The sequence below is a fragment of the Amblyomma americanum genome, chromosome 6, assembly GCF_052857255.1.
Source record: "Amblyomma americanum isolate KBUSLIRL-KWMA chromosome 6, ASM5285725v1, whole genome shotgun sequence".
Lineage (NCBI taxonomy): Eukaryota > Metazoa > Arthropoda > Arachnida > Ixodida > Ixodidae > Amblyomma > Amblyomma americanum.
This window is the reverse complement of record NC_135502.1, coordinates 96139338-96167215: the sequence shown is the minus strand read 5'-3', so window position 1 is coordinate 96167215 and position 27878 is coordinate 96139338. Positions and strand designations below refer to the sequence as shown.

Genomic DNA, 27878 nt, shown 5'->3' with positions numbered 1-27878 from the left:
TCACTAAATGTGGCACAGGCATATATACTACTGTTGCAGAGGTGCATATGCATATATGCAAGAAAGCAAGAACACAGTATGATCGCCCTGCACATCATGTTCGTTAGAAGATTCCCTGCCATGTTGCACGCGGGCGCAGAAAGAGGTCCATCGTGTTAACTTCCAAGGCCCCGTCACTAAACGCTACATGACAGCCATCACAAATGCCAGAACAAGTTTGAAACAAGCGGCGTTTATTTGAAGTGTGGCCCAATAACACTACAACGAAGTTTTGTTCTCTTCAGCAGGAAACTCGTCCTCCTGGGCGGTAGCAACCCGCTCGCATCGGGACGCGTCAAATTTGGCCTGCCGCTCCTGCTCTACGCATCCAAAACAAACTAACTGGCCATGTGAGGCAGCAGCCTTCAGCAGTCTCGGGTCTTGTCAAAGGGCTCCGGGAGACCCAGCCCCACGAGGCGAGCAGACTCCTCAACACTTCGCTCCCCACGAGCGTGGTACTGTAAGTAGAGCTCCTGCAAAGTGAGAGAAAAAAGCCATATGTCACCAGAGCGGCGCCGCAGTCAAAAGCTTTTGTCTAGAGAATGTTTTAAAGGAACACCAAGGAGAAAGTGCAGCTGGCCCATATCGACTGATTACTGCCTTCTGTTTTTACCCCAAAATACTTTTACAAGCTAGAAAAAAATACAAAAATAAAACAGAGGTGTCGCCGCCAAGCGTCGCTTTAACAAACTGACTTCGGGGACGTGAAGTGCTTTTGTAGCGAGAGCTACACTACGCCAGCTCTTCGAGCCTTCAGCGTAGCACCGCTTGAGTTCCGTGGCGGCGCCGTGGTCACGTGGTTGGTCACGTGGTGCGGAGTAGCTGCTGCTGCCGGCGGCGCGGCGCGCCGGTGAAACCGAGCTGCAGCAGCTGTGCGCATGCGCCGTGTCGAGTGGGGAGGGGGGGGGGGATGTGGAGAGGTGCCGCAGCTGTATAAGTAGGCGGCTCAGCGGAGCCGCCGGGGCAAAGATGGAGAGCGGTGGAGAGGACAAACTGAGCTCGGCGGCTCTGAAAGAAGCCAGGGCTCGGCGTTGGAACGAAACCAGGAGGCGGCGGCGAGAGCTCAGATGTAGCTCTCGCGTCACTCCAGGTTTAACCAGAGCTAAACCATAGCCATTTTTTTGTACGCAGATCTCTGAGCCTGACCACGCCGCCATACACTTCTAATCGGTGATCACGAAGCCCTAATGTACTCGACGTCATTACCAGGACCATCGGCGATGTATACTATATATTTTGCTGCCGAATCGACGACAAGGGCCGCAAAAAAACAAACAAAATTGTGGTACAAACAAAAATGGCATGGGGTTGTACTCAATGTCCCTTCAAGAAGATGGATGGTGGGGAGGACGGGACTGTTGATGCATTTTTTTAGGGGAGGAACCTACTCTTTACACAAAGTCGGTTAAAAGCACTGAGAGGAAAAAGGATGTGCTCAAGTCAGTCACGTGCTCTCGCCTTCACGACATTCAGGCACTGCTTTCCTCACGGCATTTCTTTCAAAATAGCGAATATAAGAACGCCCATAGCACTATACTCCATTTCATAACATAGCAATCAACGCTGCCAAAGCCAGCGCGCCTGTTCGCGCAAGCTAAATCCCGCGCAAAAAAAGTAGTTCGGCATACAACCTAAGTGGACACAGGCACATTTCGTTACAGCAGACCTCAAGTACTGCGACTAGCAACCCCTGCACTTCGTTTTACCTCTTGACACAATTTCGTCCTGCGACTGATCGAGAGTTCGCGAAGAATTACATGTGGCGGTACGTACGCGGCTAGTAGGCCGAATCGCTCTTACACTATCCGCGCCCAAAAAGTAGTTCACATCAGGTGACAGTTATATCCAGAACGCCCGAGTACTGGGCGCCTCACAGCTTTGACCGTGATTTTCGGTGGTACCACTTCATTTCATACCGCTCTTTGTTTTCGTTCAAACACCCGCCGAGGCTTCGAGAAGAACAAAAGATACGTGGCGGAGTAATACGGTTTTGCGGAAGCACTACTTCCGCAGCCTCCATAGCGTTGTCTGCTACGCATGAAACGGAGTATGGGGTTTTAGGGCACCCGAAAACACATAACTGCCAAGCGTAAATAAGCCCCTATAGCCTGAGCTGTGTTATTACGCGAAGTTTGTTCAATACGTCCTGCCTCCTTAAGAGACAGTACTAAGAAACAGTAGCGAAAGACGACAGATTCAAATCAAAGTTCGAAAAGTCCTCTAGGACATCCCTTCTCCACGCACATCCCTTCTCAACGCAGCCCCTGTCAGCGGCAATGCATTACCGATGCACTACGATGCACTAAGCGCTGCCATGCAAGTGCTGTCAACACAAACAGCGCACCGAACCCAACAGCCTAGCTATCTCCAAAGACCAACGAAAGTTCAAAGGGTGCGCTTGCGACACACTGCTCACTCGTTGTCACGGAACGAACTGTGAAAGCCGTAAACTCTTCACACAAGAAATAATTTTCGCATTGGAATGAAATAAAGAAAGTGGCCTTGGACGAAATCCAGAAGGAGGGGTCTTAAATTAAATTGGTTTTTAGATAAAGGAGGGAGTAAAAGAAGACAGGAAGAAAGAGGTGCCGCAGTGGAGGGCTCCGGAATAATTTCGACCACTTGGGGATCTTTAACGTGCACTGACCGTGTGCTGTGCGATGTCAGTGCACGTTAAAGATCTCCAGGTGGTCGAAATTATTTTTTTTTCTTAACGCTTAGAATTGGCGGCGGCTTGATAGGGTTACTATTGTCAGAGCAATTAACGCCGCACGAAAGCTGCTTCACGAAGTAACTGCTCTAATAAGGCAATGACAGCCTGTGAGCAGAGGGCATTACGCTAGTGCATGAAGCTTGTCGAGGTAGTGGAGCCTCTCGTTTTGAACTCGGGGTTATTCTAAAGTAGCGTGGCAATGCCTTAAAAGGACACTACACTACTTAATCCAACGGAATAGTCTCACCACTATCGTGGCAAACAACGCTTTAATTCTCGACTGTGACTGATTGCAACCCGTACATAACAGCCAACAAGCTATGGCGTATGCTGAAGGATATTGACCTTTCTCGGTTAAACCGAAATTTAAAAAAATAATTCGGCGTACGCTTATGGATTTTTTTTAACCGAAAACTCCAACCCCTATATTTACAAAAGACGGGAGGAAACGAGGAGGTTGCTCAGAAGCATAACGGAAAAGCTACGCAAAGGCAAGGAATCACACATACTGCACAAGCAACTGAAAAGTGCGGCACACATAAGCGCAGTATCTTCCGGCTTACTGCGCCATTTATTTCAGTGAAAGAAACAGTAAACACACACTTCGGTGGGGAAGTTCAGAGTGCAACGGGCAGGATCAAAGCGGGAACTGAGTTTCGGCCCCGAGTATACGAATCCCTCGTTACAGAATTACCAGTACAGTCCTCTTTTCCCAAAAACCAGTGGTCTGTGCGTATGTGTGTGAAGCCACCACTCTCCGGAAGCACCCTCTGCTGGTTGCACCTCCATGCAGGCACGATCCGGTAAAAATGTGTATGCTACCACAAGCCACCGCCCACCCACCTTCCACCCAGCATCAATCTCCACCAAAAGCACCTCCCACCTACAAGCCTCAGTCCACCCACTCACAGGCACCCTCCTCCAAATGCATCTCCAACCTACGAGCCTGCACCCTCCTAAAGCCTCCCTTTACGAGAAACCCGCGCGGCCGCGGAACGAAAAAATAGGCCAGTGATTACGCTACTGCTGCTGCGGCATTTGAACCGTAGGCGACCGCATATACGGAACACGCAGTGCCGAACCGAGGCGGCTCTGTGTTCCGGCCTGGGCAGAGCACAGCGGCCCTGTGCCTCTCCTCAGACGACGGAGCGGTGATGATGATTATGTGGCTGTTCCCTATGCATCGGGTGGGCGACAGTTTTCCCCTCAAACCGTTACATAGAAAGAATAAAAAAAGAAAGCATGGTCAAGAAAAAGTCAGAGGGCGGAAAGGGGGGGGGGGGGGGGTGCACGTTAACTGTCCACTTGAAAGTCCGTGCTCCGTAAGTTAGTGTCCCTGCGGTTCGCAGTGTCGGATCCAGTAACTCCGAGGCCACGTTGTCGGGTCAGCCACCATTACCACCACCAGCGCGCGCGCGCTCTGGCGCCATCTCTTAGCCGGTCGCCGCCGCGGGACCCGTCTTGTGGCTGCAGCCGTATCCACTTTTTCCGCTCTCCTCCTCGCACCCTCCTCACTATCGCCGTACTCTTATCCTCCGCTGAGCTCCGCGTTCGCTCTTTTTCATCCTCCTATGTGCTGCTCGTTCGCTCTGCAGGTTACGCCGAGGCCGACGGCGAGGGGCGCCGCTCAACCAATCAACGGGCGCATAAAAACTGGGCTCTAAAATGGACGAAAAAAAACCATCGAATTCAAAGACGCTATGGGAAGGCCATATCGATGTAAAAGCGAAATGTACAACCAATACAGCTAACGCTGAATCGTCGCATCACGTCTTGATTACCCTGTGTTTTTTTTTCTTCACCTTTTTTTCCTTTTTGCCCGCACCATAACCCTTCACTCTGCCTCCCCCTCTCCTCTCCCTCCTACTGGAACGCTTGCTTACCTCAGGCCGACTAGGTGAACAGTTGGTCATGGTGAGCCTAAAGCCCCTCCATAGCGTTTTCTATCTAAGCCATGCCCAACACATCACCATCGACACCTCCGTAATGGGCTTCCAATAAGGTTGCTCCCTCACTCGCTCCCTCTATATCGGTCCAGCACAATGCGACTGGCAGCAGTCACTTGGCGCATTCGTGCATGGCAATTTCACGCTGGCTGACAGTGACCGCTGACCTAAACATGGCGATGAATGTGGGCAGACCGGGACTGCTGTTGCTGTAAAGCGCCTGTTTACCGTTATCGAAGTATCGGGAGCCCGCCCACCTCCAGCGCGCACGCGCTGATTGTTGGTGATGCGGCAGACGCATGAGCAGCTGCCAGGTCGCTCTAAGTGATCTGCGCATGCGCACTGACGGCGCGCGGACTGCCGGTGCTCCGGTAGCGGTAACGGTAATACGGTGCATGATATATGATGAGGGTGTCTAATAGATACTAGATGCTTCAATAAAGCAACACCATCAATGAAGGAACTCCGTCAGCGGAGCCACTCACCCTGCCCCTGCGCGAGCTAGCCAGGTAGCAGCGGTAGGTGTCCATCTTGGCCTGGAGCTCCTGGTGGGCCCGGCACAGCCGCTTCTCGGTCGTCTGGTGCTTGCGCGCCTCGGACAGCAGGTAGCGCGCCGCCAGGTGGCTACGCAGCGGTTTCTGCACGGTTCGTATGCGTGGGCACAATCGTCAGGGGACGGCGCGACCTCAAATTCCAAGTTGTTCACCGTCAAACGACGCTGCGCATGGCGAGTCTGACACGTTTCACTTGAGAGCTGCACTGCTGGTTCATCATGAGCCGTGCCACTGGTACGGTTACAGTGGTGACAGCATTCGTTAGACTGGGGCGGCCAAGAGTCGTAAATCCCTGTTCGCATAAACACGAGTGCTGTTTCGTATGCTCTAGAGGTACGAAACCTACTTGAGCCGCATTCGTCCAGTGTAACCTCTGCCCGGTAGTTACGATGTGCACTGTTAAAACATGTTAGCTATATTCCTCCTTGATCCCGCTGACAGGACGACGGCTGCAGGATGTGGAAATGTGCACTGATAGCCCCAAAAAGATGCACAGCAATTTTCCAGAAAAAAAAAACGGTACCTCGAACATGAAATTATCGACAAACTGCAACTAACAAAACTCCACCGCTAGCAGCGCAAGCATGTTCATACAGCTAGGTTAACGCGGAGCTTTATATGTATGTTGTGCGGTCTTCCACATCATATGGAAACAGTGTCAGTGTCTGCGTGGGCAAGAGAAGCCGCTGCTGGGACCCTTAAAGGGACTATGCAATGCATAAAATGTCGCTTGTAAATGTTTTCAATGCTTAGAAATGATGCTAAGAAGAATTCATACCAAGTATGAGTCTTCGGAACTGAGCCGGCAATTTATTATGAATTTTTAAAAACCGCGTTTTTTTTTTTAAATTCGCGGGCGGATTGGTGCTCGTAGTGACCGATTTTGAAACTAAAATCGTGAAAAAAGACGTCACTGTACCCATTTCGTCACCAGGCCACCACACGCTGTCATTAGCTGAACCCACGGCAGCCACGTCACGGGCACACTTCCGGAAGCCGTGAAAACCGTCTGCTCGTGCCGCCGCGCGACCCTCTTCGGCAAGCGCGAGCCAGGGCATTGCCTTCGCGCACATGGTTTCAATTTTACTCTGCCGCCTCCTTCTGTCGGGAGTTCCGGAGCCACTGCTCGCCGATTCGCTACTGTCGTCGCTGGCGTTCAGCCGGTACGGCGTCAACGCATAGGGCTCGATGTCCATCGCGGCCGTAAAAGCGAGCAGTCGCGCCTCGAGGTCCGGGTCCATTACTGCTAACTACAACAGACGACGAGCAAAGAAACCCGACGCGCGCCGCAATCACGCCGCTGACGCTGCTGCTGGGGCACTGGGTGCGACAACCGGAAGTTGCAAACCGAACGTCAGCGGATGACGTGTTCATAGGCGGGGCCCAGTCCCCGAGCTGTTTTCTTTATTTTTGTCTGGTGCCCCGCGTGTACGAGTTGAGGGGGAGAAGAGGAGTGTTATTTTTAATCGTCTATATCGTCGTTGTTATTGATGCTAGCTTGAAAATTCTTGCGTTGGGGCGACGAGTGATGAAATGCCTATCTCTCGTCTGCTTTACATGATCTCAATTAATTTATTGCATAGTCCCTTTAACGCTATCGATTCATATTCTTAAAGGCGGGCGGAGCTGACGTGCCCCAATTGCTTTTAATTTCGCCCAAGCGGGAGGGGCTTATTGCAAAAAAAAAACGTTATTAGCCGAATAACAAGCATGTTCAAATGTAAGACATCGAAAAAAAAGGCACGTTCGTACCAAAACAATCGAAAATACGAATAAGAAAGTGACGTTCCAGCTGCTTTGCAATCTCGCTTGTTTCCAGACATAGTTTCGGAAAAAAACTGATTGTTTAAACTGTACTTGCTCTGACGAAAATTATGGCCAGTGAATGCTCGTTGGTGTGCCTAGCACTCATCGTACTGCGAATTGTTACACACTTTGACAAGCTTGTTTTTATTTCCAGATAAAAAAAAAATGACGAGGCCACTAGCCTGACTTTCCCGGGACCCTATACAGACGGGTCTTCTCTCCTGCATTTGCCAGATCAACATCCCCTTCTTTCTTCGGTCATCCGCGAAAATGTTTATTATCTTTTGTTTGGTACTCTTGCTGTGCAGCCCAAATGCAGTGGCAACTCGCTACTGACTTGTTCAGCCCCAAGCTTTCTCTGAGGAACAACAAGATTTAAAGCGCTGTGAAATAAATAGCAAAGATGCGCGTTCGCCAAGTTAATTTCTTTCTAAGCGTAACTTCAAGGTACTCTTAGAATGTATTTTTCTGACACACTATTGCTGCTACCCGAGTAAAAAGAAGTACAGCATCTTTCTCGTCACACGTGGAAGTACACCTTTTTGCACCTCTCAACTACATGCGTCAGTTTGTACAGCAGTATAAGATTGTTTCAATCTGCTTTTCAGTACAATCTGACGATTTCACAAGGAAGTGTACATACAAAGTTGTATACGTACATTCTAAACATACACAAACGCCAAACTCAAGCTTGACGAGCTTGGTGCCAGGAAAGTGCCTCGCCGCTCAATGGGAACAGCTGGCTGTTTCCCTTTTCATGTTCCTTTTAACGCGATAGCGTTAAGGGCCACGTTAAGCGGAAAATCGGGCGGCGGCGTCGTCGGCATGAGCGAAAGATCCCCAGAGGTGTTTTTCTGACGTCATCACAGCCTGTACACCGTTGCAGGTAAGAGGTAAATTAATGACTGGTCGCGAGAGGTTGCTCTGGAAGAAGAGCAACCTAGACCTCACATGCCCCAACCGGGGCAGTGATGCATCGCTTAACCGCTGCCCCCCCCCCCCAGGAGTGGAATGAGGACTCCCAGGGAGCTATGAATGCAAAGTAGAGAGTGACTAATTCTGCATATATGGAGATCAACTCGTTAACGCTATCGCGTCATACCTCAAGGAGGAGCTTAAGTGTTCTCTCCAGTCTTTCGTGCTATTTGCACTAACAGGTGTTCTCGTACACTGAATACAGTGAAGACCATGCATAGCAATTCAGGTGAACCGCTTCGCAGCACAAGCCAACAACCGCCCGGTCAAAAAACAATGGGTCCAACTGGGCATACGATTTGGTTCAGATTGCAACCAGTTGGGCCCAACAGGTCAGCCAATTAAGCTCATGAATCCAATTGGGTAGTCCATTTGGTTTTACTAGTTCCAGTTGGGCACCCCAATTCGTTCTGCATTTCCATTTGGATTATCCAACTAGTTTCGGCACTCCCAGCCCAATTGGAACAACCTGAAAGCAATTGGAGCTCCCAATTGGAACCCACAAACTCAATTAAAAGCTGGTATCCCAATTGGAAGCTCCAGTTGGTTCCGATTGGGCGATCCAATTGGAAAATCTAAGTGCAAGTCAACGATGTCCTTCACTGAGATCTTGTGTGTGTGTCTATAAAACCAAACACTAATCTAATTAAATTCTGTAGAAGAGATATTAGAAGCTTAATCTTGTGAATTATTTTCATCGTTTTCACCATCACCACGGGCATTCTTAAATGAGATAACTTCGCTTAATTGTCAACCGCCACGGGCCCCAGCAATAGGGCCTCACGATATTGGCATGTAAGTAACTGCAAAAGTGTTTTCTCTGGATATATGTTGAGAACTGCCTATAATGTTCCTGTGTGTAATGCATGATTGTTGGTCTCGTTTGATATTCATAGAAGAGTGTCATTATAGTTTCAATTCCGTTGTAGAAATATATATATATATATATATATATATATATATATATATATATATATATATATATATATATATATATATATATATATATATATATATATATATTTCTAGCTAGGAACCAGCAGTAGGGCTCAATTGGTCGAATCCTAATGGGTGGCGCAAACACAATGGGTCTTGGTCCAATTGGTTTCAATTGGAATTTTTGCTATTGGACCCAGTGTTTTTTTTCTTTACTGGGCGTGCACACCGATAACAGAGTTGACACCTAAGCAGCAATCCTTGACAATTGGCTATAGAGTTCTTATCTCTTCTTACACCAGTAATACTGAATAATTTCATTTTCAGAAATGGACATTTCGGGTAGGTGGTGGGGAAACGCATCGGTGGTTTCGGCAGCGGACATGAGGTGGAAAACAACACCGACCACTGTTTTTTCAGTTCGTTGGGCTTGCAGTTGGGCCTAGGCCATTTTACAATTTGCAAATGAATTCAAGAAGAATGTATCTGCGTATTGCAGAAAAGGAAAAAAAATCGCACAAATATTTCTAACGGAGCAAAAGCGATACGAATACGTCAAGGGCGCCACTTCCCGCTTTGCTTCAAACCCTTTTGGAGTTAGCGCTAGTCGCGGAAACTAAGAAGGCAGCCCCCCACCCCTCCCACATTTCCTCTAAAAAAAAAGAAATCAGTTCATCGACAAACAAAATAATTAAAAACAAAAGCCTAAGCAAAGAATTTATAGGCGAGAGAGAAACAACTTTCCAATCCGGTTCGCACCGAAAGGTATGGGGGAAGATGCATGGAATCCCCGCTGAGTACGCGCCCGCCCCGACAGCAGCGTCGGTGCTTCGAAGGTCGGAGGTACGACGCAGACGAAACATGGCTGCAACAGCACAAAAAACGACCGACAGAGAAAAGACAAGAGCCGAAAAGATCGACATGTCCAAGCAGATGAGATCACACATACCAAAGCGCATGGATGAGGAACAGAACAGAGGACGCAGACAAGCCAGAGCTTAACACCTCTGTAAGCGTTGGGATGGAAGCAAAGACACGATTTACGTCGATGCGGCTGGACCCGTTAACGGGGTCACCGCAGTTGCAGCAGTTTCACCCCCCCCGGGGGGGGGGGATATTATCGTAAGCAGCCTTATCCAAGAGGTGGTACCACATCGGCTGAAGAAGCAGCTACCGCACTAGCGATACCACACAATAGCGAGGTAACGGTTATGCCCGACTCACAAGCAGCTGTACGTAGTTACCTCAGGGGTCGCGTGAGCGCTCCGTGTTGGATAATTTTGGAAGCGTCTAAACCTTCCGACGTCCAGACCTTCTGGACGCCAGGGCGCCTCTCAACGACGGGCAACGAGGCGTCCAACACAGCTGCTCGAGCTTTCCTCCGAGCATCTGGCACGCAGCCTCTGATACAATTAACCCCTCACCCTTACTAAGCTATGCAGAAATTATGGAGCACTATGAGATCATAAGAGGGAAATACCCTCTTCCTCACAAGAGCCTTGCCAAATTTGAAGAGCACATAATCTGGCGACTACAAACTAATACTTTGCCCTATACATACTTAATGAGTAAATGGTATACAGACACATACGATTCGTCCTGCCTTTTCTGTGGAGCAGTTGGCACACTCTTTCACACAGTTTGGGAATGTCAAGAAAACCGAGACTTGGACAGCAATCCCGAGCGCTGGGAGGCAACCCTTCATAGCCACAGTCCCCTCGACCAGAAATCTCTGGTTGAGAGGAACCGGATTATGATGGCTACCAATGGGTTTTCCTACAGACCCCACTCAGTATTTATGCTCTTAATAAATGTTTTTACTTCTCCTCCCTTCCCTCATGGCGCTGCTGAGGTGTCCACTGAGAAATGAGATAGTTACTGCTTTCATTTTCTAATACAATTTGCAACCATGAAGCACAGCCAGATGGAGAAGCGCGCTGCCCAAGGCATGACAACCATGACATGCAACGTTAACAGCACCTTAACAGACGCAACAGCTTGCAACAACGTTGAATGCACCCGGCCGTCCAGCGCGGACTGGTGCGGAGAGCCTACCTGGCGGCATATCTCAGTGGAGCCCTGGACCAGGGGCCCCAACCCTGTTAAGACGGGCTGCAATAACTCATCGGAACATGAAGACAGCCCGCGACCGCTAATAACACATTTTAATATCAAATATAAATAGTTTTTCCTCCTCCTCCTCTAATTATGATGGCTTCCTCAGCAGGAGGCAGTTAAAATTGGTTACGAGGAAAGGAGAGGCGCAGTACCTACAACGTTTGTCCGTAAAGTTTCGAGACTGATTTATTTTCTTCTCTAGAAATGATGATGATGATGATGATGATGATGATAATAATAATAATAATAATTGGTTTTGGGGGAAGGAAATGACGCAGTATCTGTCTCATATATCGTTGGACACCTGAACCGCGCCGTAAGGGAAGGGATAAAGGAGGGAGTGAAAGAAGAAAGGAAGAAGAGGTGCTGCAGTGGAGGGCTCCGGAATAATTTCGACCACCTGGGGATCTTTAACCTGCACTGACATCGCACAGCACACGGGCGCCTTAGCGTTTTTCCTCCATAAAAACGCAGCCGCCGCGGTCGGGTTCGAACCCGGGAACTCCGATAGACATGATTCCCCGAAACAAATGTTGGTACCTATGTATAGCGCCATCTTTTCGGGCTAACCTGAGCTATTTATCTTAATTGTTGTGGCAGCCGCTAGGTGGCAATGCATGTAAAAAAATACGTTGTCACTAGTCGCCTGCGCATTCTACTGTGAGTGAATGTCGAGAGATGGACGTCCACCTCGAACAGCGCGTAAAAATAAATTCTGTGTGAAGCTTGGCAAGACAGCCACACAGACGTATGAGCTCCTTCGTGACGCTTAAGGCAACGAGACATTATCGCGGGCGCGAGTTTTCGAGTGGCACAAGAGGTTCGTTTCGGAGAGAATAGCGGTGGAAGACGACACGACACAAGGCAGGGCGCCCTTCAACGTAACGGAATGAAAACAACGTGGTTCGGATCAGGGAAATCGTACAGCAAGACCGCACCATTACAGTCCGCATGCTATCGATGCTCTCGAAATTAGTAAGACAACATGCCACCAAATTTTGCGTGAGAACTTGGGGAAACGAAAGCTGAATGCCAGACTTGTGCTGCACTCCCTCACACAGGACCAGAAGGACACGCGGGCATCAGTGAGCGCTGACTTTCTCTCCGAGGCAGAGAAGGATGCTGCATTCGTCGACAGCATCAAAGCTAAGAAGAAACATGGTGTTTTCTATACGATCCTCAAACCAAGAGGCAGAGCGCCCAATGGCGGTCCACAAGCTCTCCGGCGTCGAGAAAGGTGCGGCGAATGAAGACAGAAACAAAGACGATGCTGATAGTTTGTTTTCGATGCCAGAGTTGTCATACACCACGGGTTCTTCTCACAAGGGCAGACGGTGAATAAGGAGTTTTATATCCGCGTGCTCCAACACATGCGTGATGCACTGCGACGCCGTCGCCCTGGCTTATGGGCATCTGGACAATGGAGCCTTCTCCACGATAACGTAAGGTCGCACACTGCTCTCAGCGTGATAAATGTTCTCGCCAAGCACAGCAATACTTTACTTCCCCATCTGCCATACTCGCCTGACCTCTCCCCATGCGATTTTTTCCGGTTTCCTCGTGTGAACAGAGGCCTAAAAGTCCGCTGGATGGGGAGCGTGGAGGCCATTCAACATGCCACGACAAAGGAGCTGACAGCCCTGCCAAAAGAAGCGTTTTCCAACTGTTTCAAAGATCTCAGGAAGCGTTGGAAGCTGTGTATAGACTGCAAGGAATACTATTTCGAAGGGGTGCTGCACAAACGATTCCAATGTTAAACGCTTTTTTGGGGGGGTACTCAGTCTCGGAACTTTACGGACAAAGGTTGTATTGTGAAAAAAACGGTCACAAAAGACAAGGGACAAGAGAAGGAGTGTTCACGACCCTTGTCTTTTGTGACTGGTTTTTTTCAAGTTACTATGAACCAACTGGCCCGCATTTCAACCCTTCTGCAGAGGTTGTATCTCACTTATGGTGGACACCTGAAAAAAAACTGGTTTTTGAGGAAAGGAAATGGCGCAGTAACTCTCACTTCAAGGGGGACACCTAGCTCAACCGCGCCGTGACAGAAGGGGGAAAGTGGGAGGAAAAGAGGCGCAGTTGTGGAGAGCTCCGGAATAATTTAGGCCACCTGGGGGTCTTTCACTGCACTGACATCAATAGCACATTGGAGTCTTTTGAGTTTCGCCTCCATCGAAACACGGTCGCTGCGGTCGGGTGAACCTGGGTACTCCGGCTCGGTAGCCCCAGTGCCCTCGTGGTTTATGCGGCCGAGATGGAAAACTGCGTTGTCAGCGAGCCCGGCCCTCAAAGCAGGAAGCTGATTAGCCGACTCAGCCAGACCAGTGGACCGCAGGCAAATAGGATTGACATCTGCCGACAGCCTCACCCCAATCAGCTACAGCTGACTGAGCTCGCTCTTCCGATAAGGCCCGGGTCGCCGTCCCTACCGCACAGACCAGGCAACTCTGTACCAGAGCGCAACTACACAATGCAGACCTAGAAAGGCATTCTCTGTGTGACAATGGAGTGCTAACAAAGCAGCTGCACAGAAGCAACGCATATCTGAAATGCTGCTTCCCGAAGTATAGCCGTAATTTTCTCAACTTTGTTTCTGAATTCGCGTTTTAACTCCAGGAATTTTTCGTTTTGCTTCTTAATTTTTTGTCTTTCAATGAGCTCATAGCTTTTCATTTGTCGAGCTTGCTGAAATTCTTATTTCAGCACGTATATTTGAACTTTCCAACTATACACCCAATTAATGGCGCTCTCCAATCGGCGGTCGGGAGCAAGTTTTCTTACTCTACGAAACAGAGGAGCATGTTTCAGCGGGCGCCTTAGATTCAGACCACGAGTTCTGACTGGACCCCGACGGATATCTTGCTCCTTCGCGGATTCTGACAGCTGCTCCGGACTGCCGGTTCGAATAGTACGCCAAAAAATTCTCGCCGCAGTGGCTCAGTCTCGTCAGCTAAGCCCAAAGCCGCGGGTTCAATTCCTGCCGTGGCGGCCGTGTTTAGATGGAGGCGAAACACAAAAGACGCCCGGACCGTTTACTCGCGGACCAGGCGTCACGTGACATCCTACTCCCGCTCTGTTTGACTCGCGCCTGGTCCGCGTAGGTAGAAAGGCAGCGCGCATGTCTAATGCACTTACCGTCGCTCCTCCGACCGACCCTCACCTTTGCACATGGCGATAACGAATTATACATGTCCATGGTTATTCCCTATGCTAGTTTACCAACATTGTTGGCCAGGTATGAATCAGACGAACCGGAAATGAGACGTCACGCGACGCCTGGTCCATGGGCTCATGGTCTATCGGGGTAACTTTTTTCGAGGTTACCATATTATAATGAAACTTATATTGTAAGTTTTCCTCTTGGTTCTGGTTACACCAAATGGCACCCATGCAATGTATCATTCCGGGGCAAATCAATAAAAGTTTGGTGTCTCTGTGGGCTCAATTCAGATTCATAGTTTTCAGTCACTGCTTCAGCCATTCAACATGCATACGAGTGCTTTTTAAGTAATGTTTGTGACGTAACTGCTGCATCATGCAAAAGCATCGTCCCTCAATATGGACAGAGATTCAGTTGGCTATTTTCACTGTTTCAAAATACTTCCAGTCAGTATTCAGCAAAACAATTTGTTGCAGCAGAGAGAGGGGACCCTAAGGGTCTGTGACGTGACAAGCTATCAACTCAAAATGTTCGAAAAGAATTTGGCACTACCAGCTGGATTGATGTGGTGGAAATGCAGAAGCAATTTTCTCTCACCTGCCAATCTCTTCTAGTTCTGACTCAATTGTCTTTCACATACCAATGTACTCAAATTCTGATTCTATCCTTATTCGATTTTTATTCCTAACCTGTTATTCAGTTTTTCTGAGTCATTCTTGGACCAGAGTCTCCCTCTTCTCCTCTATACGTGGAGACGAGGCGAGGGGACGGCTGTTGTGAAGAAGACAGGCCAAAAATACGGACGAGGGACTGAGGAGAGGACACAATTAGACGTTCACAAGCGATTTCCTGGAAATCGTCCTAAACACCGCCTGCCACGGTTGGCAGGTGGCGGCTTCACACAGACACTGGGCAGTTCACCTTAACTACCCTCCTAATCCTATCACATATTAAAACCACCAAAGTTCCCCAGGTGGTCAAAACTATTCCAGAGCACTCCACTACAGCACCTTTCTCTCCCCTCCTTGCACTCCCTCCTTCATGCCATCCCTTCCATTGTACTAAGACAAATTATTTTTTTCCTCCTGTTGCAAGTGAGCTGTCCACCAAGAAGTGAGACAGTTACTGGGTCTTTCCTTTCCACAAAACTATTTCTTTTTTACAATTAAGATGGCGGTTTTGTACACCCAAGTGGCCTATATATATCACCCGTTCACTGGAGAAGGTGCCCATTGCCCTAGCATATGTGCAATGTCCTTTCCAAAGCAGATAGAATGGTCAAGCTGAAATAACAAGTGTGCAGGAAAAAATTTAACAGTAAAAAAATACATGAACATTTATTTACAGAGACTTATGATGTGCAACAGCTTTCACATCTGCACTTAACAACTGGCACCCCAACAACAATTTACAAAATGTCTGCAAGACAGCACCTCAAGCGTATGTACAAAACCAATCCCATAAAAAGAGTTTGTTCAATGAGAAACTTTGTTACCACAAATCCACACTGCATTAGAAGGAACAGCTGATATATGCATGAGGTTAGAATTAATGCAGCACAGTACCTTATAAGACATGTACATAGTTTTAGAGGAAACGGCAGTCATTGGGCTAATCTGGGAATGCTGGGAGGTAGACGCATCTCGACTTTGCTGTGCGGACGTACCTCGTGGCTTCCTGCTCATTTTTCTAAGGTTCGACTGCGCTGCCTCCGTGCACCAAATCATTCATACAAACCACAACCTCTCATCATCCACGCACACACTCTCTACTTGCACACACCACCACCTAACTTCTCTGCATGTACAACAAAGTTCCGATTAGGCACCTTAGCACTACTATGGCTTCTTAAGACCTAACTTTGTGTTGCCTTCAAGGCCTTTTCTCTGTTTCCTCCTTTCACTCGACCTGGTACCTCCAAAAAAGCAGTAGCCCTTCTCAGCAACATAAGTACATTCCTTGGCAAGATAACGGGCACAAACAAAACTTGCACAAACAACTTTTTTTCTTTAATGCACCTTGGCACTGGCTTGACGAGGCAAGCTGGCTGTGTACTCTAAACATTCCCCACTGTGCGGATGGTGCACAGCCATCTCACTGCAGCAAACTTGCACAGAAGCAAAATGAGTGACTGCACCAGAAGCCTCAGCTTCACTTCAAAGTCATATGGGAGCTTTAATCGGATACAACTCAAGAACTCAGCGGCAAGTGCCCCTATATGGAGGCCCTCCAGCCAATCGTGTTGACCGACTGTCATGACATCGCCACCATATTGATGCCCTTGCACCTGCTATTGCAACACATCAGGTGGCTGAGCATTTGTAAAGAAATTAACAGGAACGTCATGACAATCAGCCCACACCACAGTCTAGAGGGTCTCCATTGAGAGGCACTTGCCTCTTCGTCCTTGAGTTGTATACAACTATAGTTTTTGCCAGCCCATCGCTGACTGAGTTGGCGAGAAAGTTCACTGTGAATTTTGGCAGTGGAATGTAAGGCATGTTTTGTAGTGACACGTGCACATTTTAAAGGAACATGTCTCATTGAATAGCGATTCCCCTGACCATGAATCATTACCAAAGTTACTTCATCATGCAATTTTAGTGTCTTTAGCAAACAACCATGAGTAGATTGCTGTATCCTGGCAACGGTTCAACACTGCTAGCAACCATGGATGACACATCTTCAACAGCTTAACCCTTTCAGACACATGGTATGTTCTACTATGAAGAAAAATCTGAAAATTCATATGTACATTAACAACGATCTATTACACGAAAAAGCTTGAATGGTTCAAAAGTTTTACGAATTTATGCATGCCTCACACCTCCATGCTTACGGATTTGCAGCCTTATTCTTCTAACACACACATTTATGCCTAATTAGTTGCATTCCTTACCATCTGAAGATAATTCCGCAACAAAAACTCAGCTATAGTGACCACCATGTCACAGAGGAAGTGGCAGCACCAGACACCTAAGAGCACAGTAGGGCTCAGTGATCTCCATTTCTATTTTTTGGTTTGGAAAAGCGATTGTATTTTTTAGATGCAAAATAGCCCTACCATTCTGCTCAGCGGAAATTTAAAATGTAGCCAGGACCACTAAATTCATGACAACACTACTAGACGCATTGTAAAAAATTTTAAATGTCACATACAAAGACGTATATACTGTGCTGCAAAAGGTTATGCAAGGAAGCCTGTTCCAACCTTTGGAGCAAGTCAGACAATGCAGAAAGAGCATTTGAAGTTTATCATCAACTGTTAGAAATTAACCACAACAAGGACATATAAAGTAGCATCCAGTTCTGCCTTAATTCCCTTAATCCAATACTTCCATTGAACTTTCTTCAAGCAAATTTGGTATTAAACTGTACAACAATACGGACGACATGAGAACCCAAATCTCTCCCATCACATAGCCCTTCTCACATATAGCAACAAGCTCAATGGAGTAGCTAGCCATTTAAAATAATCAGATGCGAGCTTGCATGGCTTGGCCTGTGAAGAGCATGGCTAGTAGGTTTAGAGTGTCAGTTACGTGCCTTCGACTGATCACGGCTCTCAAACACAACTCATTACCAGGGGCTTCCCGCTGTATGCACGACCCACATACCGTTTACAATCCACTGTAAGAGAAAAACACCAACCGACTAAGAGTGAGACCTGAGCAGTCAACTCGCACACAACAAAGAACAAACAGGCATCCTGTTAAAACACGATGAAAACTTTCCCTAGTTTTGTTGGCCTTTGTATATGCAGAGGGCCCAAGCATGCACAGGGCTTTGGCCGCTTCACAATTTGCACTTGTTTAGAGTGGTCCAAAGAGCGAATCGTCTTTTACTCTTCTATGTAAGCAACTGAAAGGTATAATGAAATAAGCAATCTGTATCAGACTGAAAAAAAAAAACTTCGGCTCAGTGCAGCCAGCATGAGTGAAGCTTTCAAAGAGTTCATGAAGGAATTTTGCACTGTTGTGCAAACATGTAACAAACCTAGCTTTGATGTATCAGCAATGGAGAGGTGTACATGACTTGAGTAAATTGCATTGAAGAAAAAAAAAAAAACTAGCACAGCCTACATGAGTGTAAGATTGTAGATATCCCCTTCAGGTGCAACTTAATCCAATGGAAGAAAAATTTCATAATTTTATAATGATTGCACAAAAAAATTCCAACCTTCCCCAGTGATTAATTATGCAATCTGTTGAGTACTGGTCTATACACATCATGACTCAATATAAGTTACACAAACAAATCAACACATTTGGGGAACTTTAAAGCATTTACGCTTGCAAAACAAGCAAGTGACACTGACCAGAGCCTTCCCACCGCTACCCTAAAACACAAAGCCACTCTTAAAAAAAAATTATTCCTGTGTTCATGCCTGTATGTTCATGACTCAGTAACTTTGTAAACAAGATTTTTAAGACTATAATGGATTTTACTGTGTCCATATTTGTGGAAATTGTGCCTTGTGTAGACGAGGATTGACAGTGCTCAGGACATATCCACACGTGCGGACACAGTGCATGAAGGGGATATTTAAAGTGCTCAGAAGTCAAGTATATGAGTTTCCTAACCAGGGGAGACTTAGTCAGCCATGTTAGAAAATAGGCACTGGATGCTGCAAATTGCAACACATAACTCTTTTAAGGTATGAGGCCACTTTTAAAAAAAGGCAGTTTTGATAAAAATTCAGTTTTCAAATTTTGGTTTACGAAAATGCCAATTCACTCCTAAATCAATGCAACAAAAATTCTTTCTAGTTAATACCATTACAAAGATACAGCCAAAGTCGTAACCCCCTACGCACCTCGCGAAACTAAAACTTTTTCCGAAGTCTTCCAGCTAAACAAAAACATAATTTTTTTCATTATTAGTTACTTTCTTCTTGTTCGTTTTTTCAGTTTAGACTCACAATAATTGTTCCTCACCATCCATGCCTACTTTTCTTTGTATTTAATAACTTGCGTCAGGATACGAACACGTCAGGATAACACTAGTTTGCATCATGGCATATGTCATTTCAACAATGGTCACATAGGTGCGCCAGATGTTTTGAAGCACATAGGGATCAAGCCTGGTCCACCCACACAGATAGCTTGCCTGACAGTTGACCAACAGCGTATCTAGAAATCTTCATTCTGGTTTACTGATGCCAAAAAAAAACCCAAAAAAACTAGAAAGAAAAGTGAGCTGCCAGGCATGCAAGAGCAAGACTAAGGAGGAGCTGAGCTTTAAGCATAATAGATTAACTGTCTTGGACATTCATTTATGGCATTTGTAGTTATTCCTAATCTTCTCTCGTTTTTCTCAAAACTCACTTTCTTGCTTTTCCTTCTTAAGTGAGAAATCCTAACTTTATACATGTAGAAAAATTTTATTCATACTTTGTGCACTTACTTCTTATATATTTAGTTGTGCAATGAACCACAATTAATGAGTGTGTAACTTGTTTTTACACTGCTGCATTTTTTCTTGAAACGATGCCTATATGGAAATGATTGGTTATGGTCAATCACCTTTCACACAATAACAATTGTTGGCATCAATTATCTTGGTACACTGCACAGCTCCTGTCTTTATGTGTATAACAGTGAGTTGAACTAGATTAAAGTTGAGACTGCTGGCATCAGAGGTATATTTAGTACAACTTAAAAAATAAAAATAAAAATAACTTTTTTCATAAAAAGTCTGCTTTGACATTTTGTTTTTCATAAAACTAAAGCCTCCCCATAGCGTTTCTGCTGTCCGGGTTAAGTACTGCCAACCTTCCCCCGCCCCCGGCACTTCCTTCTCTGCAAAGTGTCTCCAGTATCAACCGTCCGGTCTAGAATGGAAGAGCTGCCATTTTGTGCTTTCGAAATGAGATGACACCATGACCGACCCACTACACAGAGTAGTTCACCGCTTTGCCCGGAAGAAAGCGCTGACCAAAGCCTTGAGGCCGAGAAACACCGTAGTGGCGAAATAGCACAAAATTTGCCCGACTGCTGACATATGCTATGCAGAGGCGAGCCGATGCACAGATGCTCGAATACACGCAGAAATAGACTGGACGCGACTTGTGGCGAAAACCGTAAAAACAGAACTGGAAATGTAATTTGCAGAAGCGGAAAAAAAGTGGCGGCGTGCTTCAAATATTGGCAGTACTTAAAAAAGCGAAGAGCGTGAGCGTCACGGAGACTTTGGATAGAACAAGGTCTTTAACACAGACAACTAAACTTCTGTTCCTATCTGGTACTGAAAAATTTTCCAGAAAAGTAGCCTCAGACCTTAAGTAGAAACATTTTCTTTTTCTGGAGAGGAAGATACTGTAGTCTTAACGTTCCATCAGTTTCCCAGAAATTATCTCATAGGCAATTCTATATCTCATTCGCTGAATGTCCTTAGCTGTGAAGTTGAAAGGCGCACCACGGGAAAGGCATTCCGCATAAAGGCACACGAACACCCCACAGTCATGATTGTTTGTTTGCTGTGGAATGCCCTTAACATACTGGCAGTCCCATTTTCCATCAGGCACAAGAGGAGATTTCCGCTTATCCTTGTGTTCTTTCCGCAGATAGGCCATCAAGATCTGGTAGCAGTTCCAATTCTTGCGACCCATTGAGTCATAAAAGTCAAATGACCGGTTAGACATGTTCAAAACAGCAAGTGACCAGTGGTCCAGATCGTGGATGGGCACCAGCAATAGGTCGAAAGAAAACAGGTCCACACTATCGGTCCAGCGACGCACAGCGTCGTAGCCACGGTTACGGAGCACACTAAAAAAGTGTGCTGTCAGAGCATGCACACGAAGGCCATCAGGATGCTCTGCCGCACGCTCGGTGACAAGTCCCATGTAGAAGTCAATGACAACATCATTCACCCAGCCCGTGCCCAGCACGGTTTTCAAGTCCTTGCATGTAACGGTATATCCCCACCCACGCTTGATCACTCTATGCTCATCACTTCGGCGGCGCCGCAGCTCTCTATGGACAATGTCTCGTATCCAGTCATCATTGGCTGCCACTGCTCCTGTACCGTTTGCGCACACCTCTGCTCTCAAGCGATGCTCTTTTCTTGCCAAAGCACGTGCTGTTCTTGTTTTGTACCGGAACCCAGGCACCATGTCTTCTAGCCGCTGCAGTGTGACCGAACATTCCTGCGTCACCTTCTGCAGACTTGACACACTTTGACTGGCGCTGGGTCCAGGCATGTTGGAAGCGAGGGCGCACGCTTTGAATACAGGGCAGGATTCAAAGTTCCAACGGTCAGCACGGCATGGACAGGACGATTCGAAAAGGGCCAAGACTTTGAAGTCCATCGGTTCTTTCCGCCAGGTAGGCACAGGTGACACAGGGGCTCATGAGGCACTTTCCTAGGGCCTGCTCCTTGCTTGAACGCAAAACTGCTCCTGCAATCAGTGGCCACAAAGGTGACAAACTAATCAGTGAGCCAGCCTTCACGGAGCAGCCACAGTGAAGGACAATAGGGAGCGCCACCTCAGTACATGTTTTCTTAAGCAAGCCCCACTCGTCAGCACATTCCTTCTGTGAACAAACCAGGCTCCAGACTTCATGCAATGAATTACACACAGATTGCTCCATCTTCTTCACCAGATCTTGCATATAAGGCACTGTGGTTTCTGGTGAACAACATTTTTGAACGATAGGCCAGAGGGTTCTTCAGCTTGGCGCCAACTAGCGGCTGGACACAAGGAAGCTTCAATCGATGCTAGCATCCTTCGGTAGTTTTTCTTGGTGTGGGCAATGTTGTGAGGTAGCGTCACTGATCACATTAATGGCCTTCACTTTCACCAGAATGAAAAATAACTTCATCCTCATATGGTCGTTATTTAAAAAACAAAATGATGACCAATACTGCCAGCTGCTAACAAACAGAAAAAGAATTTAACACAGAGTAGATCAAGTAATGAGTTTAACTGTAAGATGGAAGAAAATAAGATTTTCAGAAGCTTAACCGAATTGATTAGCAAAAGGGAGTGATGGAAGCACCAAGTGTATGAGCCCAGAATTGTACTATGGTAGTTTAAGCCTCATCTTTGCTAAGCACACCAAAACTCCCCTTAATATAGTTTTTTTTTTTTTTACAACTACTATAGCACCAAGGTGTTGTGGTACAGCAGCATAAAAAAAAATGAATACACAGAAGGCACTGAGCATGCATATGTACAGTAGCTTCTTCTGCTCATTCTAACTTATTACACACCGTGACCACAATATATTGCCAACTCACCATGGCCTTTTTATTCTCCTGTACCGTAGTATTGCTGTAACACCTGTAGCACAGCTCATAATCTTTTTTTTATTGCCACAGTTATCAAAGTGCAATACTGACAGCCAGTAGAAGCAACGTAAATTAACAACTAAAACAGCATCACTTAGAGAGGAAATGAAAATTCTTACCCTCAAGATGAGAACAAAAATTTAAGCGCATCAAGTTCTCCATAATAAGTTGCCTAAGGAACCATCCCTCTAAAAATTGAGGACCAGGGGATGGATGGAAGAGAGTTGCAGAACTAAATATAATGTGCATGTATCTCCCAATAAGAAAACAGACACAGAGATGATCCGAAGGCTGAAAGACGAAGCAGTATTACCCTGCAAACTGTCATGAACTCTAAAAAATTTGCACAGGCACCACTAAGCCATTTTCAGTAAGTAGAAAATATTGCAAAATAAAAATTCATTAGGAACTTACTGTCTCTAATAACAGATCACAGTGGGGCTAGACACACAGTCATTACAGACTCACCTTTTCCTTCATCCCAACTTCATGCATCCTTCACGTTTATCCTGCTTACATGACCCTCTATTTTAGTACTTCAGAGTGTACACAACATCGACTAGAGGCACAACCAAGGATCGCAGGGTACAAATAACGCTTTCAATCCGCTAAACTTACTGTGTGGAAGACGACATGCAGCCAGCTGAACGGAACAGTGCCTTGCGCCTAATTTACTGGATCGATAAAGTTCAATTTGCCTGCATTACATGAACTGGTTTTTGCAGTTCTGCCCTTGGCCATTTGTTTAAAAAATATTCAGATGTCATGCAGGTATAGTTCAGAAAAATGTTCTGGAAAACTCCACCTCATCAGTGGTCTGTGCCAAAATCGTACAGCTGCAGCCACCATTGTAGGAGACGATGGCTTACTTGTTGTGATAAATGGCGAAGAGACTTAAGTTATTCCACTCGTCAAAGAGAATGGTGCTTGACTCAGGAATCGCTGGAGCCCTATAATTAGGGCTCCACCTGAGAAGGTTGCAACAGAAGGTGGGGGTTCGTGGACCTCGCGACGGACCTATCACTGGCGTTTTTCCTTCAGACCAATTAAGGCATAATTACAATAACAATACTTGACACCAAGTATGTTAATTAGAAATCAAACAAGTGCATGCAGCATAATGCACGTAACTCGGCGCGCGCACACCTCAGTTGTGTTCTAAAAGAACACACGTGCGTTTCGCTGGCGCGAAACACATCGAAGCACACGCATCGAGGCTGGTTCGTGGTTACATTTCACTGCGATGGGCTGTTGGAAAGTTCTTTACGCAGTTCGGGACGTCGGCGGCAGTTAAGGTGACCGGCACACAGCTGCCTGCCACTTGCTGCGACGCCAAGACTAGCAGACAACCAGGCCTGCACCACACCATTCGTTTTGGAAGCAGCCAGTGCCAAGCTGTATTTGAACTGCCTGAACGGGGCGCTGCGCGCTCACGGAACCTAGGCGGCACTGCCGCAGAACCATGCAGAACTGGTACAGCGAATGCAGGCGAATCGAACGGATCTTACGTTGAAAAAAAAAAAAAGGCGAAATCTCAACTACAAACACGATCACGTCCTTAACAGGTTCGAAACACGCTCAACTGCGCACTGTTTCAAAACACTGCACGGATTTCTGAGACACACGCCAAATACACTTGACCTCATATTTGCCCACTAAAATGAGACGGAAAAGCCCCAAAAGACTAATAGCTAAGGGTTGATTTCTTTTCATAAAACCAGAGTAATATCAGTCAACTGTTTGGAATTTAAAGCTTTAGACCGGCTAGCAAGAAAAGCGTGTGTAACGGTTCGAGTCGCGGCTGCTCACCAACGACCAATGCAATTATGGCACAGCGTTCAGTCGCATATGTTTGAAAGTTATTTTAGCACACAAAAACGAAACTTTGCGCTTTGGTCTACAGAATACAAAGAGCTACGCACCTGCGGCAGGCTTTTTCGCAGCTCACTGAGAACAGAACGGATCAAAACCCGCGACTGACTGGAAGCCGCCATGATGCCTAACGTACTTACATACCGCTAGGATTAGTTTTACTGCCGAAGTTTCTGGTACATTTTGTATCACCTTTAATGTTGTCAAATATAAATAAAATTTTAGTACGTTCTAGCAACAAAGTATATTATTATGTAGAGTAGTTAGCCTTTTTTAACAGCCGTAAAGAAAAGTATTGTCAAATACGAAACATACTGTTGAGACTAAATTGCTGGTTTCAGTTGTCTAACCTGGGGGACTCCATAATGGGTGACAGCAACGGTAGCGGAGAAGGCAATTTGGGTTCTTTAAACGACCTCTTTGACAGTGGATTTAATTTGTTTCTAGAAATCGAAAAGTCGACAGTCAGCGCAAATGACAAAGCCTACCAAGTGAGCAGATTTGTAACGGCGCTTTTGACTACTAACCTCTTGTTTGTACTGAACTCCTCGGGGTTCATCATTGTCGTCTGTGGATGTGCCAAGTGCTGCGCGCCTCAGTAGTCGGCAAATAACGTGTCGTTGTTTTGAGTATGCAGCAAACTATTCTGTGCACGGTTTTTTATATTCATATATGCTGGTCTTTTGTCTAGGACAAAGTTCGCGAGGCAACGTCACAGTTTGAAAATGCGACGCATCTCGTCAGTGAACTCGCGATCTTCAGTGAAAATGAAGAAATCGAAGAAGTAGCCACTTCACATCTCAAGTAAGACAGTTTTTACAAAGTTAAGTGATGTATCCCTGTCCTCATATGTTTGTCACTGCTTTGCATGTGCCATTTAAAGCCCCCACTTATTTTGGTTGTACTAGATTGGGAACCTATTTTAGCCATTGCAGTCGTGATGTCTTAACTTTGCGTCATGCCTATATTGTCATGCTCTTCATGTTTTGTTTTTTTAGAATCTCTGCTCCTTATAAAATGCTGTATGGCATGCTGAATATTTGTGTTCAAAGGTTGTTGAAATGTGAGTTAAAAAGCGCGTTCAGAAATGAGTGCATGACTGCGCACAGAGCGAAAGTGTAACGCTGTACGAAGGCATTGCTGCAGGTGGTGCACACATGGCAGTAGTAACTTTTTGAAAGGTATTTAGAGGCATCTTCAGTTTGGCCGCACATTCTCCATTAGCTCACAAAAGTGTCATGCCAGTGCAGCGCCAGTTCTTGCGGCGCGAGTGTAGCCTGACACCAGTGCTATGGTGGCTAGAAGGGGCAGTGTGACGTGCGGGAGCCGGCGGGGCCCGCAGAGTAGTAGTAGCAGTAGTAGTAGTAGTAGTAGTAGTAGTAGTAGTAGTATTCAGACGTTGCTGGCACATACCCACTGCAGGGGAGTGGCCAAGATACAGGCGGTCAATTGCTGGATACAGGAAAGTTTTGAAGGGAAAAGGAGTGGTAATAGTATGTAGGCTGATAGATTGGAAAACGCAAGGACAGGGGGTCCTGTTAACTTGGAGATCGAAGACAGGACAATGGCTTAATGTGCATAATAGTATACAATGCCTGTAATGTTTCAATGTCGTACAGACTGAGAGCGGGAAAAAGAAATTAGAATGGTAGTCGCTGCGTTTTCTTGAAGGAAATTTTGCACAGCAGAGCGCACACTCCTGTCGCTTCGTCCAAGCAAAGAAGCGCCAATGGAAAGAGCAACCGCGGAGGACACAGGCAAACCCAGTTGATGAAATGGAATTTGCAAAAGACGCTTCCTCAAGTGAGAGAAGCGGTGGCAGAACAGCAGGAAGTGAGCTATTGCCTCAGGTTCAGCACAAAAAGGGCACAATGGGGAGGCCTTCAGACCAGATCTGTGAAGGTAGAAATTTAGAAGGGGAACCCGGCAACGCAAATGCGTGAAAGAGACGTCTAGTCTGCGCGAGCACCAGTCTTTGCTACTCCAAGGATGCAGAAGATGCTGATATTCGGGAGATGATGCAAGAGCCAAAGCAATAAATTCCTGAAATATTGTGTAGCTGCGAAACCTCACCGCAGCTGTATATATGCATAGGTTAGCAGAACAGCAACAATTGGGCCGCAGAGAGAGGCTCTTGCTAAGGAATCTGCAACCTCATTTAAATGAAAGCCCATGTGACCTGGCACCCAAAGCAACCTTACCAAATTTAGATGGAGTGGAATCAGGAACTTAAAGAGGCGTAATGCCTGAGACTCAGTGGGTGAGGGTAACAAAGAGCAAATCGACAGAGAGTCCGTCATAACCACGACCTCAAAAATGGTAGTTTCTAATTTTCGTAAGGCTAAGATTACTGCTAATAATTCAGCCAGATAAATTGGAGTGAAGTCAGGAAGACAAAGAGAAAAAGACCAACCCAGTGAAGGCAAAAAAATTCCCACACCTGCCTTTTCGCGATCCTGTGAGGCATCGGTAGCAATAAGAACATGAGAGGGAAAGGACCTTAGGTGGTCCTGCAACAGACCCTGAAGAAGCGGGAAGGGCTGCAGCTTTGCATCCGATGGGAAAATGTCATCGAATTCAATCTGGACAGAAGATGAGTTATTATACATTTGACGGACATCTGTCAAATGAATGTTTATGGGATCAAGGAGGGACTGCATGTAACATATCTGCGGAGTATGAAAAGGAGACCAGACGGCACTAAAAAAGACGGAAGGTTGACTAAGAAATATTATACTGGAGGCGTGAAGAGGTGAGTCGCACAATTTTAAAAATGTTTGTCCTTGTTAGCACATTTGATATTTCACTACCGCAGTTCGCGTTGAGTTGCGTCTTTAGGTGGTCTGAAAAAGGGAGGCCTTGGTACTGCACATTCTTTACCTGCTTCTGCTTGCGGGTACAAAACATGTTCAAAACATAGCACAGGAACAGTACAATATCACCAACTTCACATTTCAAAATAATCACAGTGGCACACGTGTGACTTTCAAAGTGGTAGCGATCCATATGCAAACGAGCTCGCTCCATGCAGTCTACATGTTTACACTTGCCCAGTGGACCTCACCCGCGCTACTGTACCCACCCGTGCGGTGACTTGTCCTTGCAGACCAGTGCGCTTCAGCGCCCCTTGCGGGGCCGGCAAGTTTCATCGTACATCGCGCCTCTCACTCACAAGGAGCTGATACGTCGCCCTTCACACTGCCTCTTCTAACCTCCATACTAGTACTCTCAGTGTGGTGTTGTACTAATTGTATTGAACGCTGTGCATTTGTTCGAAGTCGTGTATCTCGTAGAGCGGCCATTAAGTTTGTTAATTCCAAAAGGGATGGAGAATTTGATACCGCACTATCCTTTGTGTTTCGCATAGTGGCGCAGGCTGACAGGTACTTCAAAGAGGCAACAAACTTTGAATTCAAGAAGTTATTCAGACTGTTGCACGAGATGACCTTTGACAGGTTATACATGTG

The 27878-nt window shown here is 46.5% G+C and overlaps 2 protein-coding genes across 4 annotated transcripts in view; one reads left to right on the top strand and one right to left on the bottom strand.

Annotated features, from left to right (window-relative positions):
- Positions 1–212: 212 nt before the first annotated feature.
- Positions 213–24560, bottom strand: LOC144093886 (protein FMC1 homolog). 3 transcript variants are annotated; one of them, XM_077627630.1, is made up of 3 exons: positions 24462–24543; positions 5184–5336; positions 213–512 (listed from the first exon to the last, which is right to left on the bottom strand). In XM_077627630.1, exons 1-3 carry the CDS (start codon positions 24531–24533, stop codon positions 405–407), a joined length of 333 nt encoding a protein of 110 aa, XP_077483756.1. In that variant the 5' UTR covers positions 24534–24543; the 3' UTR covers positions 213–404. The 3 variants fall into 3 exon arrangements, with proteins under 3 accessions (XP_077483756.1, XP_077483757.1, XP_077483755.1); XM_077627631.1 differs by lacking the exon at positions 24462–24543 and adding an exon at positions 6172–6329; XM_077627629.1 differs by lacking the exons at positions 213–512; positions 5184–5336 and adding an exon at positions 15540–21646 and having other exon boundaries at positions 24462–24560.
- Positions 24561–24747: 187 nt separating this feature from the next.
- Positions 24748–27878, top strand: part of Tap42 (immunoglobulin binding protein Tap42) — a 30601-nt gene continuing 27470 nt past the window's right edge. The window contains exons 1-2 of the mRNA XM_077627628.1: positions 24748–24902; positions 25103–25215. Coding sequence (XP_077483754.1) covers positions 24777–24902; positions 25103–25215 — 239 coding nt within the window. The 5' untranslated portion in view covers positions 24748–24776. The remainder of the gene's footprint in view (positions 24903–25102; positions 25216–27878) is intronic.